This window comes from Haemaphysalis longicornis, unplaced genomic scaffold (genome assembly GCF_048455015.1).
Source record: "Haemaphysalis longicornis isolate Haplotype H1 unplaced genomic scaffold, Haemaphysalis longicornis Haplotype H1 scaffold_8, whole genome shotgun sequence".
Classification (NCBI taxonomy): Eukaryota; Metazoa; Arthropoda; class Arachnida; order Ixodida; family Ixodidae; genus Haemaphysalis; species Haemaphysalis longicornis.
In genome coordinates, this window is record NW_027526445.1 from 25,960,961 (window position 1) to 25,980,067 (window position 19,107).

The following is a 19,107-nucleotide window of genomic DNA, read 5'->3' on the forward strand; positions in this document are numbered from 1 at the left end:
GTTTGTTGGAGAGTCGGTCTGTGCACGTGTGCAAGTCAAAGCCATCAGGAAATCCATTGTAGAGTGCACATATCAGTGCACAGCAGGGGCTGACAAGGTAGGTGTGTCCCAACTCATATCGAACTCCAGTACAGTTGAACCTGGTTATGACAAACACTGGTGTAGCGAATTATTAGCTATAGCGAAATAAATGCGAACTTTAGTTGGTCACGCTTTGTTTCAATGACACTTATTCTTTTATAACGAAACAGAAACCATGAAAGTGCCCGCATTATCGTCTATAACGAAGGAATATTTGACCAGGAGGCCTAGTAGCTACTTGAAAAAAAAACCATAGTTCGGAACTGCAGAAGCATAAAGGCCTTTTACACTGCGGAGAACTTCACCCTGCTCAGTGCTGTGAGTAGCCACCAGACGAAGATCACATCCTTCATCAAATAATTAAGGACGCAGGCCTGTTTTGTGAAACTGAACTCTGTTCTGTTGTAATTTCACGTACTCGTGTTCCGGTTCATTGAGCTGAAATGCAACTTGTTGGTTCCAACCTTAAAAAGTGCATTTTTGTATCGAGTATTTTCGCATGAGCCAGATTGTTGATTTGTTGTAGCCAATTTTAACCTCTACTGTTACAACGAATATCAGTTATAACGAACTGATTTGCTCTCCCGATACTCCGTTGTTATAATGAGGTCAACTGTATTTCAAATCATTTCTTACAGCTTGCACATCCGCTAGGAAATTTGTAAGCGCCAGGGTTGCCAAATTTGAAGCGTATGGCGCTTCACAGGCCATCATGATATGTGGTCATAATATGGCTTTGCTGGTCAGCTAATAAAATAATTATACCAGAAATTCATTACCTAACGATGACATCGACACTGAAATTTGGAGTACTTAAGGCAATTTTTAAAACTTATCTTCAAGGTTTGCGCAGACCCGTACAGGGGCATTCGCAAGGGCTTGCTAAAACAGCTGATGAAACTATTTTAATCAAGCAGTTTCGATCCGTAGATAATAACTGCAGTTGATAATGAAATCTGCAGCACTCAAAGTAGTAGTCCTCCCGATTTTTTTGAGGTGATTGTTTTAAATTTCGATTTTTTCAATTGCTTTTTTCGACTTTTTGTGCTGATTACCTTAGCTAGGCAAGGAAATTAGATGCATGTATTACTTTTCTTTTCTGTGCATGTAGTGATGTCCGGAGAGGTCAAGCTGTTTGTTCGTTCATCCACAACACAGCAACCGAGTCTAGTGACTGAACGATAAAATAAATCCAGATCATACTGACCGTACAGTCGCTTCACTGCATTCGTGCCCTCTATAGTCACTGCCCCATGCATCGCAGAAAGCTGCTCTCGACACATCATAATGTTGAGGCAAAACTTTATTCTCTTAAATAGGAAGATAACAGCAGGTTCATTCAGTTTACATCGTAACATTATGTAAAACACTCACAAGGCACTTCACAGACACGTCCAAACTCATTTCAATAAACCGTACTTTTCTCAGCGTTGAAAACCACTGTGCCAGTAACAGTAATGGCAGTCTTATTGGCTTCATCCGACAACTTATCGAGTTCCTCCGAACATCATTCAACAATGCCTCTGTGCATAAAGAAGTTCGCCAGTACGAAAAAGAGTTGATCTTAAAAGACCGGCACTCGGCTCCCACAAGCAAATTGCAAACCGAAAGATGCCCTGCAGCTGAAAAGGCCTTCGCTGCAACTGAAACACTAATCAGCCACAAATACAATTGCACTGTCAGCCGCCACCAAACGGCTTGGCGAATATATCGGCAGTTATCAAAGGCCAAAACTTGCATATCGTAGGTGTGCAAAAAAAATTGCGCCAATCCACCCTGTGAATGTGCTTGGAAAGCAAAGCTGTAAGCGGCACCCACAACAAAAACCCATGCGACATCGCTTAAATTCACTCACGTGGCTCTACAAATAGTGAAACCAGAGACAAGTGAAATGCACTTAACCACACCTTTTATTACTTCAACGAGATATTCTTCGCTGAGGTTAAATCAATGCGTGATTCACGAACGGTGTTTGTTTGAGTTGTATTGGGGAAGCACATGAGTGGAAACTTGTATTTTTTATTAAATTAAGGAAGCTCAAACCCGGTGTTAGACGATCTCACTTCTCCGTCTCTGCCGCCGTCGACAGAGGCGATGAAATCGGGGAGAGATGGAGGAGGACGAGCAGGAGGAAATACTTTTATTCAGATTACTCAACGGCCCAGAAGGGGGGCCAGGGCAGCGGTTCCTTCACTGGAGCTCATATGCATTCCGCGCAGCCTGTGCTCTGTCCACAAGCTGAAGCTGGTTAGGCAGAGAGAGCTGGACAGCGGAATCTCCCATTCCTGTTGTTGGGTAGTTGACGGGAAGAGGGGAGGGTGCTCACGGGTAAAGTCGCACACCCCGATTATGTGGCGGAGTGGTTTTACTTCTGAGCAACATTTACATTCAGCGTCCTAGCGATTCGGATGCATTGAGGGAAGACAAGTCAGATGGCAGGAGCAGTAGTGTAGTTGTTCCGTGGAAAGTTCAGAGTGCGGCGAGGGTAGGGTCTGTCTCTGAGGGCGATAATGCTGGGTTATGTTCCTGAACGTGACAAGTGGGTGACTGTCCTTGCGCAGCTCCATAGCAAGGGGGGGGGGTAACAGCGCAGGCTTGTGGTGGGCGTATTCGTTGCCCTCCATGGAAGCGTGAGCAGGCATCAAGATTAGCTGAATGGAACCGGTAGGGCAGTGTTTCTTTAGCACACGCAGTGCAGCTCGGGACACCCACCCCGACTAGTAATTCTGCTAGGCATGTTGGGCATCGGTGATTACCTTCCGAACTCATGGTTCAGCGAGAGTTAAGGTGATGGCTGCCTCTTCTGCTGCCGTCATGTCTTGGGTCTTGAGTGAGGCACACGCAAGGAGGTTGGTTGTAATGGCAACAGCAATGATGGGGCACTGCTGCCTTCGATGTTGGGACGCGTCTGTGTAGATAAGTGTATGATCCCCGCCGAGGGTAGCGCTGAGCGCTTGAGCCCATGCTTGTCCGCGACCCTCGTGGTATGAGGGGGTCATATTTCAAGGTAAAGGGGGGAGCATCTTAGTTCTTGTCGCCAAGAGTCCGGGAGCACATCACGCAGAGTGACATTCAGTGCTGCCCAGCTAATCTGTTGAAAGATTCGGCGATCCATCGGAGCTCTTAGTTAGAAAGGTGGCCCTCTATCAGCTCTTCCACCGTGTTGTGGAGCCCCATCCTGACCAGCTTTTCCGTGGACGCACTCTAGCGAGAACCAATGACCCGCTTAACCGAATTTATAATCATTATATCAAGCATCCTTATGTTTTTTCTTGCCGAGAAGATAGGGAATGACGTAATGATTCCCTTACGTAATAATCGAAGGGTAATGGCTTCCTTGAGGCCTCGCTTCCTGGTGGCAACTCGCCTGATTAAGTGGATAATTTTATTGATGCATTGTTTGAGGCGCTGCAAGGATCGTCACTCTTGGTGTTGGACTGGAGATGTAGGCCCAGGATCTTGATGATGGGGCCTGGAGTGATGGACTGGCCATCAAGGAGTATTCGAGTGCACCCCTTGATGCCGTTTGGCGTAAGGGTGGACGACCAGGAGCTCTGATTTTCAAGGTGAACACTGGAGGCCACAGGCTTTATCTTATGGCGTACTAGAAGTGAGATTGCATACGTTGGTGTGAGCTTCCTTTAATGTTTGTAAGTCCTAGTGCATGATCAAGGTGCGCACACCGCCGCTACACATACTGTGGGCGGAGCGCACAGCGGCGCGAGAGGTAATTTGACGCCATCACGTGGCCTTCAGCGAGAACGCAGGGGGTAAACTCGCAGACGTGCTTGGTGAGTGCACCGCCTGTCTTTGCCGTTTCCACGTGGGCTCGTAGCTCAGTCGGTAAGACAACGGGCTTACGTTCCGTTACTATATTAGTTTCAGGTTTGATTCCTGGCGCTGCCAGCAGCTTCTTTTATTTGTTCGCGGGAGTTGTGTGCTGACACCAACGGTCGCGAAGAACCCTGGGGGGTAGAGGTAAAAAGCTTTGCTTTAAAAGGCATGCTACATAAGCAGTCTGGGTGGGTGCAAATCTGCATCCCCTTTAAAATGTCAGGACTTTATTTACATCTGCAAATGCATGGCTGATGCCCTCTTTGTAACCATGCATGTCTGGCGTTTGTCCGAGTGAGCATAATATTACGGCCTCAAAAGCAGACTTTTCCCCCAAGGCTGCATGTTTCCGTCTCAAAAGAAAACCCAAAGGTAAATGATAATGGCAACACAATAGGTGAGATGAAGCAAGGGTCTACACGTCAAACGTTTGTCATTGACATCCACTCATTACAGTGGTTAATTGCATTATATACATATCATGTTCATATATGCACATTTATGTATAGATAAATATATGTATATATAATATCTTTTCAATGTATACATAGTATTCAAGATTTCAGCTACCATCCAGTGGATTTGATCTGGCTTGCCCGAAAGAGACTGAAAACAGCCTCGCTGTGTTGCTCACAACAGAAGCCACTCGCAGGTTTCCGTTTCACATTTCATTTGTGAGTGAAATAACAGCTGGGCAGCTTTAATCTTCCACTCTATGCTTGAAGAATTGAAATAAGCTAAGGATTAAGGAGCGACAAATCAGAAAACGATTCCAGACCCTGGGAGGGACGACAAAACGCAAAAGCATGGAGTCATCTTTCTTGAATTCTCTACATGATTGAGAACGGGAGAATGTTATGCCACCCTGGGTTTGAGTTGAATAATGTGCACCCAAAACAGTCTCGGTCTCTCATAAAAGCTGATTTTTAATACCTTAACACGCGAGCCAGAAACAGTGCTTCTTGTCAATCTCCCAAATGGTCCTCTTGTAAAAGACAGCGAAGTTTTATACCTAACAAGTTGTTGAGAGTAGAATTCAAGATGTCGCTACATGGACTCGAGGGCAGTTGAGTGCATTTTGTAACAGTGTTCTCTGTTCAGAAAAAAACGCTACATGGCGTCCCGCCCTTCTGTTGTTGTAAATGCACAGTCGGTAAGCCTACTGTTGTCGACAATGAAGCCTCAAGCCGCCAAAACGTGGCACACGCGCACAAATCAACGCAAAGTGCGGTGCAGCCGGCAGCCACCAGTTTTCTAGACGTCACAACCATTCCCCCTTCCAGTAAAATGTGCTTCTACATTTGGCAGTTCCAAACTAGAGGCTGCTTTAAAAAAACTACAAGTGCTCGAAAAAAGCTATGAGGACATGAGGGAGAGTACTTGGTGTAACCTAGAGGCGAGTTTTGCATTCTCTCGAAAACAAAGACGACGCATGCTTTCCAGACTGAACAGTGCACCTTAGTGCACAAATCTCTCTGGCCGGCGACATGCTGCACTGTAAAAAACGCAGCAAAAGCTACTGAGGCGCTCCTTTTGCCCGCCTTTGCATGATACCGACATGTTTGTGTAGACGAAACGCCAACAATTCACAGTAAGAACCAGTCACAAGTGTGAAGAACGCTGAATGCATCGATTGGCAATGGCCAGTTACGTGCCCAGCTGACATACGCTGACAGGCCACAGACTCTTCAAGCCAGGTCGTCCAGGTATGCAGCTCGTCAAGTATGCAGCTACGTGCATACTTGAAAGGGGGAGCTTTTAACGTATAGAGGATAACCGCAGACCAGAATCAGTGCTCAGAAAAGAGTGAAGTGCGAACTAACCAAAGTTTATTCATAACAGAAGAGAAATATATACGTGAGCTACCACTTTTGCTAACCACAGTGCGCATGCAGAAAATTTATTACACACTGTTTCTCTCACTAGCAAGGAAATGGAAGGTGGGTTACGCACTCGTCCTCTAGCACTGACATTACGCAAAATACCTTTTAAATTTTTTCTTGTTTTATCGTTCGATTTGAAAAGGACTACGGTATCAGACATCCTCGATTTCGCAGTCCTGGAGAGTCCGCAGGCAGTCTGAGGACTGCGTTCAGACCGGAAGTCCCACAGGAATACATGGGAAAAATAAAGTGCCGCATTGCGTCTCGAGCAGTCCGTGGATGACCCGGGACTGATAATCGAAGAGGCTTATCGTTGAATACTGGAGTGCATTTACAATTGGCACAGCCCATTGATGGTTACCCAAAATTGCCGTTTGCTGAGAAAGCACGCAGTCGATTTTCCTTTTCCGTCATACTTCACTCGTTCTGTACGTTGATACTTCTGTATTCTGCGTTAGGACAGGCATGGAGTCGTGAATATTTTAGATGCGGAGCATCTCATGCGCGGGGCTGTGTCCCTCCCTCACTTGTCGTCCGCCGTCCACACTCTACTGCGCATGCGCGTCCCTTCAGCCCCGTCAGCGTTTAGGCTGACGTCAGCGCAGTCCACTATAAAAAGAAATAGTTAGGCGACGCCCGGTTTCCGAGGAGCGCCACGTACGGGAGGTACGTGGCGCCCACTGCGCTACAAACCGAGACGGAAGCATGTGCTACGAACGCGCCTTTTGTTCTTCACTCATTCAAACTACGTCAAGAAGATACGAAGAAGGCACGCGGAGCTGAACGTCAGCGGAAACGACGAAATGAAAACTAATGGGAACTTCAGTCGACCCCATGGCTGCTTCGCATACTACTCAGGGTTCCCCTACGGGAAGATGGTGTAATTTTTTAATAGTGGCACGTCCGAAAGTTATGCGCCTTTGTTCACAGGATATCTACCAGGAATACAGGCAGCACGGCGCCGGCCGGAAAAATATCGGGGGGGGGGGGAGCCCGCTCAGCACCCCCCTGCCTACGCCACCGCGTACTAGTGTTTGGAATTGCCGAGAAGCCTGGGGAAACAGCTGATGATCTAATGCAAAGTGTAGTTAAAGGGGTATTTAAAAACGTGCTGGGTGCATAGACAGGATTGGCAGGAAGCAAAACGGCAGATCAATACCTGTGGTGTTGGAAGGAATTACTGCGAGAAAGGCTTGATTTTCAAAGACTGTTTTTAAACTCAAAGGCAGCACTATTTTGGTATGGGAAGATTTGTCAGCAGCTACCAGGCGAAAAAGAAAGAAATATGGCATAGCGCAGCCGAGGAAAAAGAGATAGAGAGAAAACGTTTATTGTGAGAGCGTTTACGGTGTTCTTGTAGGAGTGGCTCCCTCTTCACAGGAATCCATGAGCTGTCAAGCAGCGGCTGCCCTCTCGATGAGCAGGAGCTGGTCCGAGAGGCAGGGGCTGGACAGCAGTGTCTCCCACTGCTCTGTGGGATTTGAAATGCGGGGAAGGTGTGGTGGGTGCATGTTTTTTCGAGACTCTAGGATGATATGTCGTAGTGTACCAGGTTCTTGGCAGTATTTGCATTCTGCTGGATACTGGGTGAGGGATATCCGGTGAAGCCTAATTGTATGCGGGAAGGTGTTGGTTTGTAGGAGTCTAAGTGTTGTTTCTTGAGATTTTGTGAGGTTTGGGTGAGGTAGCGGGAAAGTCCGTCGATTAAGCTTGTAATGTGTTATTTCGTGGTACGTTAGAAGAGGTAGAGGTTTCTCCACATCCTCCGAGGCCTGGTCGGCAAGTTCTCGGGCCTTTTGGTGGGCAAATTCGTTGCCCTCCATTGAAGCATGTGCAGGCGTCCATACAATCCTTACTTTTTTGTCTGGCAATTTGGTTGAGAGCATGCGGTGCGTTGCTGGTGCCACCCAACCCGACCTGAAGCTCCTGCACGCTTCCTGGGAGTCTGTTACGACCACCATGGCTTCCGTCTGCGTGAGGGCCAGTGCCACCGCTAACTCCTCCGCTTCTTTGGTTGATGCGGTTAGTACGGTGGCACTGACAAGAAGCTCTGTCTTTGTGGTGACTACCACTGTCTTTGCTCTTCTACCACAGATTGTGGCTGCATCCGTGTAGACCGTTTCCGGGAGGGTGCCGTATTTTTGTCTAAGGCTTTCGCTCTAGCTTCTCGTCGACCGCTGTGGTGAACCGGGTGCATGTTCTTTGGCAGTGGGTTGGAAAAGATATTATGCCGCCACCGATCAGGAAGCTGCTTGTTCGGCTTCACGTTTGGGGAGCTCCATTTCATTCTGTTCAACAGTTTTTGGCCGGTTTGTGTCATTGCAAGCCGCGCTTTCTGGCTGAAGAGGTGGCCCTCTATGTGCTCGTCCACCGTGTTGTGCAGGCCGATGCGTAGGACCTCATTGGTTGACGCGCTCATGGGGATCCCAAGGGCTTGCTTCGTGGCTTTACGGATGAGGGTGTTAAGGTTTTCCCTATCTGTCTTGGTTAGAGTCATGTAGGTCACTGCGTATGTTAGCCTCGATAGAACGAAGGCCTGGACAAGACGGATGGTATCTTCTTCTTTCATGCCTCGGTGTCTATTTGTGACTCTACGAATCATGTGCACAACTCTTTCGGTCGTTCTGGTCAGGCGCTGGAGCATTATGTTCCATTTTGTATCTGCTTGCACAAAAACCCCATGCACCCTGATTGAGATGCAGGGCGTAATTTTGTGTCCCTATAAATTTATTTCGATGTTGTCTTTGTCATTTTTAGCGCGACGACACCGGACCACCAAGAGTTCTGATTTCTGTGGGGAACACTCGAGTCCACTTTCCTCTGCGTACTGCTGTACAGCATCGGCAGCTTGCTGCAGGCAGTCTTGAAGTCTCCCGAGTGAGTCAAGGCCAGTCCAAATTGTTATATCATCTGCGTAGAGCGCATGGCTTAAATTTGGAATACAGTCTAGCCTTGCCGGTAGACCCAGGAGCGCGATGTTAAATAGGAGCTGGGAGAGGACCGAGCCTTGGGGTGTACCTCTACTTCCGAGGGTGATGGGATCTGAGGTGATATCGCCGATTTTGAGTGTGGCTGTGCGGTCTGAAAGAAAGTCTACAATGTAGTTGTATGTTCTCTCCCCGCATCCTGTGTTGTTAAGGTTTCTTAGAATTGCCTCGTGTGACACGTTATTACAAGCCCCTTTGAGGTCGCGCGCTAGTATTGCTCGCGGGGAGTGTCGAGTGGCGGGTGCGAGGATGTCTTCTTTTAGCTGAATCAGCAGGTGCTGGGTTCCGAGATGCTTTCGAAATCCAGACATGGTGTCTGGCATTTGCTGGGTTTCATCCAGGTATTGCTGCATACGGTTGAGCACAACCCTTTCCATCACCTTTCCCACGCACGATGTGAGGGATATTGGCCGCAAATTATCAATATGCGGGGATTTGCCTGACTTGGGAATAAATCTTATCTCTGCTGTTTTCCACAGCTTTTGGATCTTGCCTTTAGTCCAAAAGTCGTTAAAATTCTCCAACAAGGTCTCGAGAGCCTCGTCGTCAAGGTTGGCTAATAGTTTGTAGGAGATGTGATCGGGTCCTGGAGCGCTGTTGCGCTTGTTTTCGGAAATTACAGCCCGGAGTTCGTACAGTTGGAACGGTTTGGCGAGACTTTCAATCGGCTTTCCTGTATAAGGTAGTGCGTGGTAGCTCTTTTCGGTCTGGAGGTACTTTGTTTCGAGATCCTTGAGGAGCTTGTTCGAGTCTCCTTGATATGAATTGATTGTGCGGATCATATGGCGATTGGTTTCCCCCTTGCTGGTTAGAGGGTCAATCAGGTGACGGAAGAGAAACCAAGCCTTTCTGGTGGATAAGGTTCCCTGCAGACCGTCACAAAGTTGAAGCCAGTTTTCCTTGCATAACGACAAGGCGTATTCAGCCACTTGGTTGTTGATTTGAGCGATCTTTTTGCGGAGTTTTTTGTTGTGCCTCTGTCTTTTCCATCTCCTTGTAAGGCTTCGCCTGGCTTCCCACAGGTGGAGAAGTCTCGTATCCACGTGGGTTGTTAAATATGTAGTAGCAATCGTTTGGGTGTGGGTTTTGCAATCCTTCATTATTTCAGCGGCCCAATACACCCTTTAGAAAAGTCAGTCTGGCAACGTAACTTACTATCATCACCATCGATATTCACTTGGCGTCGGCCATTACTTGATCTCTACTATCAGCCGGCGTAATACCGGCGTGGTGCGCAAGCGAGCTAATCTGACCCGGCACTCTGTTAAAATGCCCAATGACCCGATTGAGTGGTCGAAGGATTTATCCTTGCTACCGGGTGGGTTTTCAGAGATGCGATTAGGCCCCTACTTCGAAAGTTTGGGTGTTTCCAGTTCGTCCGGACGTACTTGCGAGCGCAGCCACAAGCTCGTCTCGGAGTCGTATGCCGACCCGTCGTCTGTGCGCGTTGCTTCATCATCGGCAAGGTACAGTACATTAATATATTTGATTTTGGTTAACTGCATGTGAACGGTCAGCATAGCTTCTCAGGAAAGGCTTTGCCGCGTTGTTTCCCGGCTACAAATGGGTGCGTGTAGGTCGTTCACGTCGCCGTTATGTCAGCTCCGTAATGTAGTCAGCGGCAAAGCTGACGAAAGGCTTCAGCCACGGCCGCTCGATCTCCCTTCAGCGCTCGAGCGAACCTTCGCCCTACAAAAGCTGCATGGCAACAAAGCATGCGGCGAGGGATCTGTAACTTAGTACACGTGGAAACTTGGGCGCAAATCGATTGAATGGCAGGTCGTTTAGTATGTAGGCATTTATTTCAAAGGGCAATCCTTTTCAAAAACGGTGGCCTTGCGCCATTAACATCCAACCATCATCATCATTTTCAAAAACGAGCAGTCACATGGGGAACTCGTCGAACATATGATTCTAGGTGTCGGCGATAGGCGCACGCAGCGTGGCGCAGAAGCAAAACACAAAATAATCGGTACATAGTTCTAGGCTCTACGTTCCGATCAGACGCTGCATAACCTGTGTACCCTTCGCGGCCTAGTGAAGCTTACAAAAACATGCGCTGGCATAGGCAGGAAAACTATATCGGTGGTTGTGAGAGGTGGCTTACGTTAAAACCGCTATAAATGCTCGTGAGTTTTCCTATTGCGCATACATATTAGGTCGTAGGACATGATGCAACCCCCCCCGGCCCCTCCCCCTGCAAACACCGAGTTTTAAACCATTTTTGAAGTCGGATAAGAGGTAGTATGTGTGCACTACTACCTCTAAAAAAGCGTGTAAGAACCAATGTAGGCCCAAGCTCCCCAGAATTTTTGACCAGGTTGTTGGTGTCTCACACATTAGTGAAACTATCATTGTTATGGTCCTTGCCAACTGCCCCCTTTGTAGAGTTTCAAAGCGTCCATGTTTTGACATATTTGGGTGTTTGTCTTATTATTCACAGAAATAAAATTGTCTTATTATTCACAGAAATAAAATCTATGTCATGCATGTCATTTACTCAGTTTAATATTCTGATGCGGGTAAAAAATGGCAGTGTTTTTCACTAGTGCACATGTACGGAATGAGTGCATTAAACTTGTTCTGTATTCATTCCAGCCCTGGGGATGTGCATGTGAAATGCAAGTGCTTCAGGAGCCAAAAAAAGACTTCAAAGCCCTATGAAGTGGACGTGGTCCTGGGGCCTGGTGGCACCGTGACAAAAGCTACGTGCCAATGCCCCGCCGGTAAGAGTGGTGCCTGCAGTCACAGCAGGGCTGCCCTAAATCTGCTGGCATTACTGAAGCAGCAGGGATATACTGAACCGCCACCCGAGCTGTCCTGCACAGAGCTGCCGCAGCAATGGCGAAGGCCACGCAGCACCCCACTTGCTCCCATGCCAGTGGAGTTTGTCGATTGGAGAAGTGTGCGGCAAGAAGGATTAACGGAGCCAATCTACAGTAAATTCTATGATGCAAGGGTGACTGTGGAGTCATTCAATGAAGTGGCTACCAGTATAAGGACGCTCGGATCACAGCTTTCTTCCGTCTGTCCTTCACCATTCTCGAGGCAACTAGAAACAGGGGACCTCATTGAGAGCTCCTCAAGAATGGGGCCTACACCTGCGGACAGCCCACTAGAATATTTGAAGCCAGTGGTGCCTCACGGGTTCGAGACATTGATCTGTCCCGAGGTAGAGTGCACGGCCCCAACCACGACAACACCGACAAGGCCAGCCCTGTTCCAGTCATGCACGGTGTGGAGGCACACTTCAGCGAGCTGTCTTCCTCAGCAAGCTGCAATCCTTGAGGTAAGTATGCAGTCTAAAGTTGCGTCATAACCAGTACTGGGCAGGGAACTTGCAACGGTGGTTGCCTGGGCAGGTTGGTGTAACGTGATCGATACTTAAATCATCACACCAAAAAAAAGGCACTGAGGATAAAGGTATAAAAATAGGTATAAGAATAGCTTTTTTGTCATCGTGGCGCAGTGGCTAAGGCTTTGTGCTGCTGAATCTCGTATAACAATTTTTTTTTTCGTGCTCCACTAATCTCCATAATAGCACGGGTCTGCTCCACTTGAAACTTTAGGCCAAACAAGCAACAACCTCTTCCCAACATTTCTGTTCAGGGCTTGGAAATCACGCCTGCTGATGCTGCGGCCCTGGAGCAGAATACACGCCGGCAAGCCAACAGCGAAACGTGGAAGGAGGCTCGGTCGCAGCGTGTAACAGCGTCGTCCTTCGGGGTTGTCTTGAAACGCCCTACGTGGACGGATAAAGGACTGCAAAATTTTACGTCGCAGAAAGATCTGTCACGCGTGAGACCTATCCAGTAAGTACAAAAATGTTTGGGCTTCTTCCTAATAAAAAAATTGTGTAGTAAGGCCTTTCTTTTTTACAATGCAAAGGCAGGAAGTCTTATGTGACTTCCTGCGTTTTTTTCTTGTTATGTAATCTTGGTCAAGTTAAATTTGGCGATGTAGCTTTTGACAGTGGCACATACTTCCTTTTTCCACCAAAATGGAACATGGCATGACCCTACATTCAAGCGACTGTTTTTCTACGTTTGTGAAATTTCATTGTCACTTCACCATATGAATTAGCAGTATTGAATGCGCTGCGAGACACGCACTGTGGCCAATGACTGCTACTGGCAACTTCATCTCGAAGCATTACAAGGAAGAGAAAATTCTCAACTATTGAAGATTGATGTAGCATGCATTTTGTTTGTATTTTTTAAATGTGCACGTGTACAATGGGCAGAAACTGAGTGAACTAGTTGCTTCATGGCTTAGTGAACTTGGTTTCTGGGTCAGAGCTCACAAAAACTAATGCAACACGGCTACAAAAATGTGACGACACAGCATTGTGTGTTGCCAAATTTTGGTTGCCCATGTAGCATTAGTTTTTGTAGGCTGACCAGTAAACCAAGTGAGATGTGCGCATGCATCGGCCAAGACCAATTGCATGCATTTTTATGCTCCATATGTGCAAAATTTAGTTAACATTTGGTCCAAGATGCACGTGTGCAAATGTATCTGTATGCTTGTTTTATTATTTTGTATCGTGAAAGGTTTATGGGCTACGTGTTCAGCATTTCCTGAAGCTGAATCGCCAAAAACCGTGTCGCCTGAACTCATGACACTGATCATATAGCAGAGGTGAGCGTGCGCTCGCCTCTGATCACACCATGTAGCACGAGCATTAGGAGACAACATCTGTAGGGTCGTCATGTCATTTTAGCATTTTAGGCAAAGGTCCCACACAAAGCGCGGAGGAATGGCACGAGTGTCAATGTATACCTGCAAATGTTTCATGCTTGCAACATATGTGGCAGTTGCGTACTCTTTTTTCTCCCCTGCCGTGGTTCAGTGGTGCCGCTGAGTACCACAATGCGTTATCCTTGCCACAGCAGCCATTTTTCTGATTGAGGCAAAAAACAAAAATCCCCGTTAATTGAGATTTCGGTCAACGCAAAAGATTTCCAGGCGGACGAAATTAATCCCAAGCCCTCTACACGGCATGATAGCTCAGGTTTGGCGCATAAACACCCCCTCCACCAGCTTTTTTTGAAATTGTTTTGCACCACTGATGCAACTTTTTCTTACAGATATGGCATCAGCAACGAGCAACCTGCAGTTCACCGATATGTGTCGGTGATGAAGACCAGAGGACACGATGTTGAAGCCTTTAGATGTGGGTTGGTGGTTGACCCTTCATGTCCGTGGCTGGGTGCATCGCCAGACAGGCTGATATTTGATCCGTCAGAGACACCTATGCATGGCCTCCTTGAGGTTAAGTGCCCATACAGCCAAAAGGGCAAGTCAGTTTCACAAATAGAAGAGGCCTTTTACATGGTGAAAGACCATCAAGGCATCTTCAGGCTAGACCGTAGCCATGACTACTACTTTCAAGTGCTCGGCCAGATGGCGTTGGCAGGCCTGTCTTGGACAGATTTTGCCGTGTTTTCGGACCAGTTCATGATTGTTGAGCGCATAAGGTTTTGCGAGCAGGACTGGGCTGTAGCCAGGCCTAAACTTGACAACTTTTTCTTTTCTGTTTTGCTGCCTTATTTGGCCAAATAAATGTGATAAAAGGGGCAATGCAGAATTTGCTAGTCAGGAGAAGCACACTTTGTGCTGCAAGTTCACACTGCAAGCACAGAGGTGTCATAAAGATAAAATACAAATTTGCTTTATTCAAAATATTTAGTGTTTGTTTATTCAGAGTTTCTTCCTCTGTTCTCCAGCTCCTGTGCGGTGGATGAATCGTCCATGAATAAACACATTTTTATTCACTCACACTTGGTGTTGAGTCATTTGGGGTAGTGTCATTAGGTGTGTGGTCACTTGGTGCACGTATAATGGGAGACTGAAAGTTTGTCAGCAATACACACACCACCCACATCTCGTTGATGACAGGACCCAGGGAAAGCGGTATAGGTCTGTCGAAGATGTGGAAGTTCTTGATTCGCTGTATGCGTCGCTCCACGTGTATGCGCAGGGACGCGATTTCCTCGGTCTCTTCCACCTCCTCCTCCGAGAATTGCTCTCTGGTAAGAAAGGGTGGTGTGTTCAGCTGAACCTTGATGTCATCTAGTAGGTCCTGGATTTTGAAGCCCTTGTCAGCCATTACGACGTCACCCTCCTCAAAAGAACGCTTCAAAAAACCACTTTGACGCACGCATTCCTTGTCGGAGATGGAGCCTGGCAAAAGGTTTGACACAAAAGTCACGGTGCCATCGGGTGAAATGCCGACCAAACCCTTAAACGTATTCGCAGACTTGTAGTGCGAATATGTTGCCGACTGAAGTGCGAGTGAGCTCGCTGCCTGGCATTTTATCTCAGTTGCATCCAGGATAACGCGTGTTGAGGAGTACTTGGGCTTGAAAGCTGGAGGCATCTCTTCAAGCAATTTTACTTTATAAAACCATAAATTCAGATGTGACAACTTGATAAAAGCGAAGCTTGTCCAAGTTATGCATATGCTTGAAACGGTAGCAATCGACACGCAAAATCTGTCTGCCAAGTCTTTTTCGAACAGTCCGAGGCGCATCCTCACAAGAAACAAAAAGAATTCATTTTCCACTGTGAGACTCCTTGGTCTGCCTGCTTTTGGTGGGTCTGAACGAGGTGTGGGCCAAGTTCTCACATTCTCCCGTTGTAAGCCAGGGTTGAAGAACATAACAAGAAACTGGAACACCGTGTATGATGGTAGGCCAGTATAAAAACGCATATCTTCATCGCTGTGCTTGAACCGTTCAATGGAAAACTGTGTTCCGGCTTTTTTCCGCAGCTTATCTGCCACCTCCTTCATCAGTTCTAACTCCCTCGTAATTTGCAAAACCTTCAACTTAGCAGCCTTCAGCTCCTCTTCTAGCTCTTCAGCTTTTAGAAGTTCCATTTTAACACGTAACAGTTCGTTCTGCGTGGCTTTTAGATCATTTTGGGCTGCTTTCAGCAGCTGCTGATTCTGTGTCGCTGCAGTTTTGGCTTCATTGCAGAATGGGCAGCCTTGGCTGGAAACAGATGACTGTTGTTCCAAGCTGCTCATTTCAGTGTCCTCGTTGCTTGGTTCGTCCGAGGAAGGGAGATCTACATCTTGTGCACACACCTAATCAAAGTTGCCATTCCCAGTAAAAGCTCCTTGACGTTGGGTTGTGAACTGCTGCACATTTGTTGCACAGCGTTGATTAGGGGGTGGCCGTTGTACTTTAGGACGTTTTGACGGGAAGTTGAACACACTTGGCACAGCATGCTCTTTCAGGCGTCTTCTACCGGATGCGTAGTTTGAGAAGAAGTCACTATCAACAAAGTGCTTTGAGCAGACCTTCGTGTGTTTGGTTATTTGAAATTTCTTGCCTTGATCTCGGCGTATAGCCACAATCTACTTTTTTTTTCAGGCCAGGATCATTTGGGAATCCTAGGAATGAAACCTAAGAAAGGGGTAAAAAATTGCATTAGCCCAGAGAAGCAAAAAAAAAAAACATCGCGTAGTTGCTTTCTATACTATTCATGGTTTTATCCCTTTAAGAAAAGGTACAATTTAGTACAATGTTTCTAGGTTGGCTGATAACCATAAAAACTATGAACGGGCGTTGAGTAGTAACCACATGCGATTTTGGCGAGCTCACTAAAATCCTACCGTGAAAACTACATGCGAAGCAGAACTTTGACTGAAAACGTAGAAGTAGCGCGCTCACGAAACTAACTGAAAAGTCATTGAGACCAACAGGAAATATGACGCAAAAGTCATCGGGCGAATTCAACGCGCTTAAAACATGAAAATATCTACCTCCAATGACTTCACATCAGCCCATGCTAGAGAAGCTCTCAGTTAATCTTCACAAACTGCTCCTAACCGTAGTATTTAACGATAATAAAAAAAAACTGAAGCAAGCGCGAGCAGTTCGCACGAAGTGCTCACGGCGAGCCCGAACACTCAGCGACCACGACCAGGGAAAGTACGCACTCGTCCAGCAGCGCAGCACGCTTGCCAATGGTTTAAACAGATCACCTCCCCTTCTTTTTGATGCAAGCGGTTTTTCAGTACGCATGGCCAGCATGTTTTCCGTTCATACATCTGATCTGCTACGGCACGTTCTAGCGTCACGTATGTACTGAGTGCGTACGTACCTTGTTTCCGAGCGCGTCTTTCGTGGAACGCTGGCTGCACAAAGGCACGCAACAGCATCCTGGCATCGCGGATGTGTTCAGACGATGACGACTAGCGTCTGGAGGGTGCAAGAGGCCGCAAAAAGTACAAAAGATAGTAAACTCGAGCTACTGAGCGCTGAGGCGTACCGTGTGTGCATGCCGCACGCTGGCAAGTAAATCAAGTAATGGCGGACGAGAGCAGTTGGTGCGTCCGTCACTAGGCGGCGCTGGCTTTCTTAAAGGGTGTATTATCGTAGGACGACCCCGGGTTCTTTTCTCTACAGGCTCGAGTCTTCCCAAACTTGTCCCAGTCGGTGATTCGGGCAAAACCTATATGGGCTTTATAGGTGACGTCTTTGACGGTAAGTTTAATGATTTCGTGATCAGAACCAAGACTGACTTGCGTGTTTGTCCAGGCAATGTCGATAGAGCCTGCCAAAAGCTGGTGGAAAAGTAAGACTCGCTTACGATAAAATCAAGATTAACGACGTGTTATATCAGTGGGATGACGCTCGGAAGTGCAGGACAGTTGTGGGTGATCGCGACCACAACAAAAGTTCTAATAAATGAGCCGAACCTTCCATCGTCTCAGCCGCAGTGAGCTCTCGCCGACACGCACACACCCCGAATACTGGTACGTACATCTTGTTCACAAATATACGAAGTGCTGTTCTCAATCGAGATGACTTGCCAAGCGCCATCGATGCAACTTCCGCAGATATTGTAATTTTGACGGAGACGTGGTTGAACGATTCCGTTCGGAACAGTTTTTTACTCTCAGAGGGCTATTCAGTGTTCAGATGTGACCGTGCTGGACACCGTGGTGGTGGGGTCTTGGTAGCTGTAACTAAACTAACAAAAGACTAAGTAGTGAGAAACTTGTGTTCATTTCTGACTGGAATTGAGACACCATTGAGTTTGATGTCTGGATCCGGCCAAATGCCACGCCTTTTCGGAACAATACACAAGTACACTGGATTAAATTTAAAACCGTTCCAATCTGCCCATCCAGCTATCTTGTTAACGCCAAGCTGGACTTGGTGCTCGCAGATAGACAGGTTACAAGACTGAAAGGATAATTGCACGTCGTCTACATAGATTGAGCAGGAAATTGATGGTGGCAATGCCTTTCTGAGCGAATTCAGTTTTACAATACAGAGAGTGCAACTCAAACCTCCGCCTTGCAGCATGCCATTTTCCTGCACGTGAACCCTTGTAAATGCACTTACAACTCTAACACGAAAGGTTCTTTCAGATAAGTAGCTGGAAAGTGTGTTCAGCATGTTAACCGACATGCCGAAGGATTTCAGGTTGCTTAGGATGCCGTACCGCCACGCGGTATCGTATGCTTTTTCAAGATCAAAGAATACTGTCATACAGTACTGCTTATGTAGATAGGCATCTTTAATGTAGGATTCTAGCGCTACTAGTTGGTCATTTGTAGATCGCCCCGCCCTGAAGCCTGCCTGGCAGCCCTGGAGAAAACCGTTGTACTCAAGAAAGTACACGAGTCTCCTGTTTATCATCTTCTCGATGAGCTTACACAGGCAGCTTGTCACGGCAATGGGACGATAACTGGTAGGAGAGGAAGGGTCCTTTCCTTCCTTCAGGAAAGCCACTACTATGGCCTCCCTTCAAGATTTTGGAATTTGCCCTGAAAGCCATATTTATTGTATAGGTGTAGGAGTGTTTCAAGAGTGTCTGGGTGTAGATTTTGTATCATGGTGTATGTAATCTTATCTGCGCCTGGAGCTGAAGGTTTACATGTGCTCAGGGGAGCCCTCAACTCATAGAGTGTAAATTCTGAATTGTAACCAGATTTTGACCTGTTATTATCATGTAGAGACTTCTTTTCACAAGTGGTTTTATGTCTCAGGAAAGTGTTTGCGTAGTGTGCAGAGCTGGGATTGTGTTAGAAGTGTTGTGCAAGTGTGTTAGCCTGGTCTTCGAGTGTGTCCCCTGTTGTACTGACCAGGGGCAAGCTATGTGTATGTTGTCCTTTAGGTTTACCTATTCTTCTTCATACGTTGTAAGTGTCTATGTATGAGTTAATAGATGTAAGGAAAGCGCGCCAACGCCTCTTGGCCTCACGACGCACACGCTTTCCAAAGGCCTTTGCCCGTTTAAACGAGATGAGGTTATCCGACGTCGGGTACCGGCGAAGGACACCCCACGCCTTGTTCTGG

At 47.1% G+C, this 19,107-nt stretch overlaps 2 protein-coding genes across 2 annotated transcripts; one reads left to right on the forward strand and one right to left on the reverse strand.

Annotated features, from left to right (window-relative positions):
- Positions 1-10,117: 10,117 nt before the first annotated feature.
- LOC144148223 (uncharacterized) lies at positions 10,118-14,350 on the forward strand. Its single transcript, XM_077679800.1, has 4 exons — positions 10,118-10,251; positions 11,384-11,744; positions 12,395-12,597; positions 13,876-14,350. The coding sequence occupies exons 1-4, from the start codon at positions 10,118-10,120 to the stop codon at positions 14,348-14,350; spliced, it is 1,173 nt and encodes a 390-aa protein (XP_077535926.1).
- Positions 14,351-14,555: 205 nt separating this feature from the next.
- LOC144148224 (uncharacterized) lies at positions 14,556-15,320 on the reverse strand. Its single transcript, XM_077679801.1, has one exon. The coding sequence runs from the start codon at positions 15,318-15,320 to the stop codon at positions 14,556-14,558; it is 765 nt and encodes a 254-aa protein (XP_077535927.1).
- Positions 15,321-19,107: the final 3,787 nt, after the last annotated feature.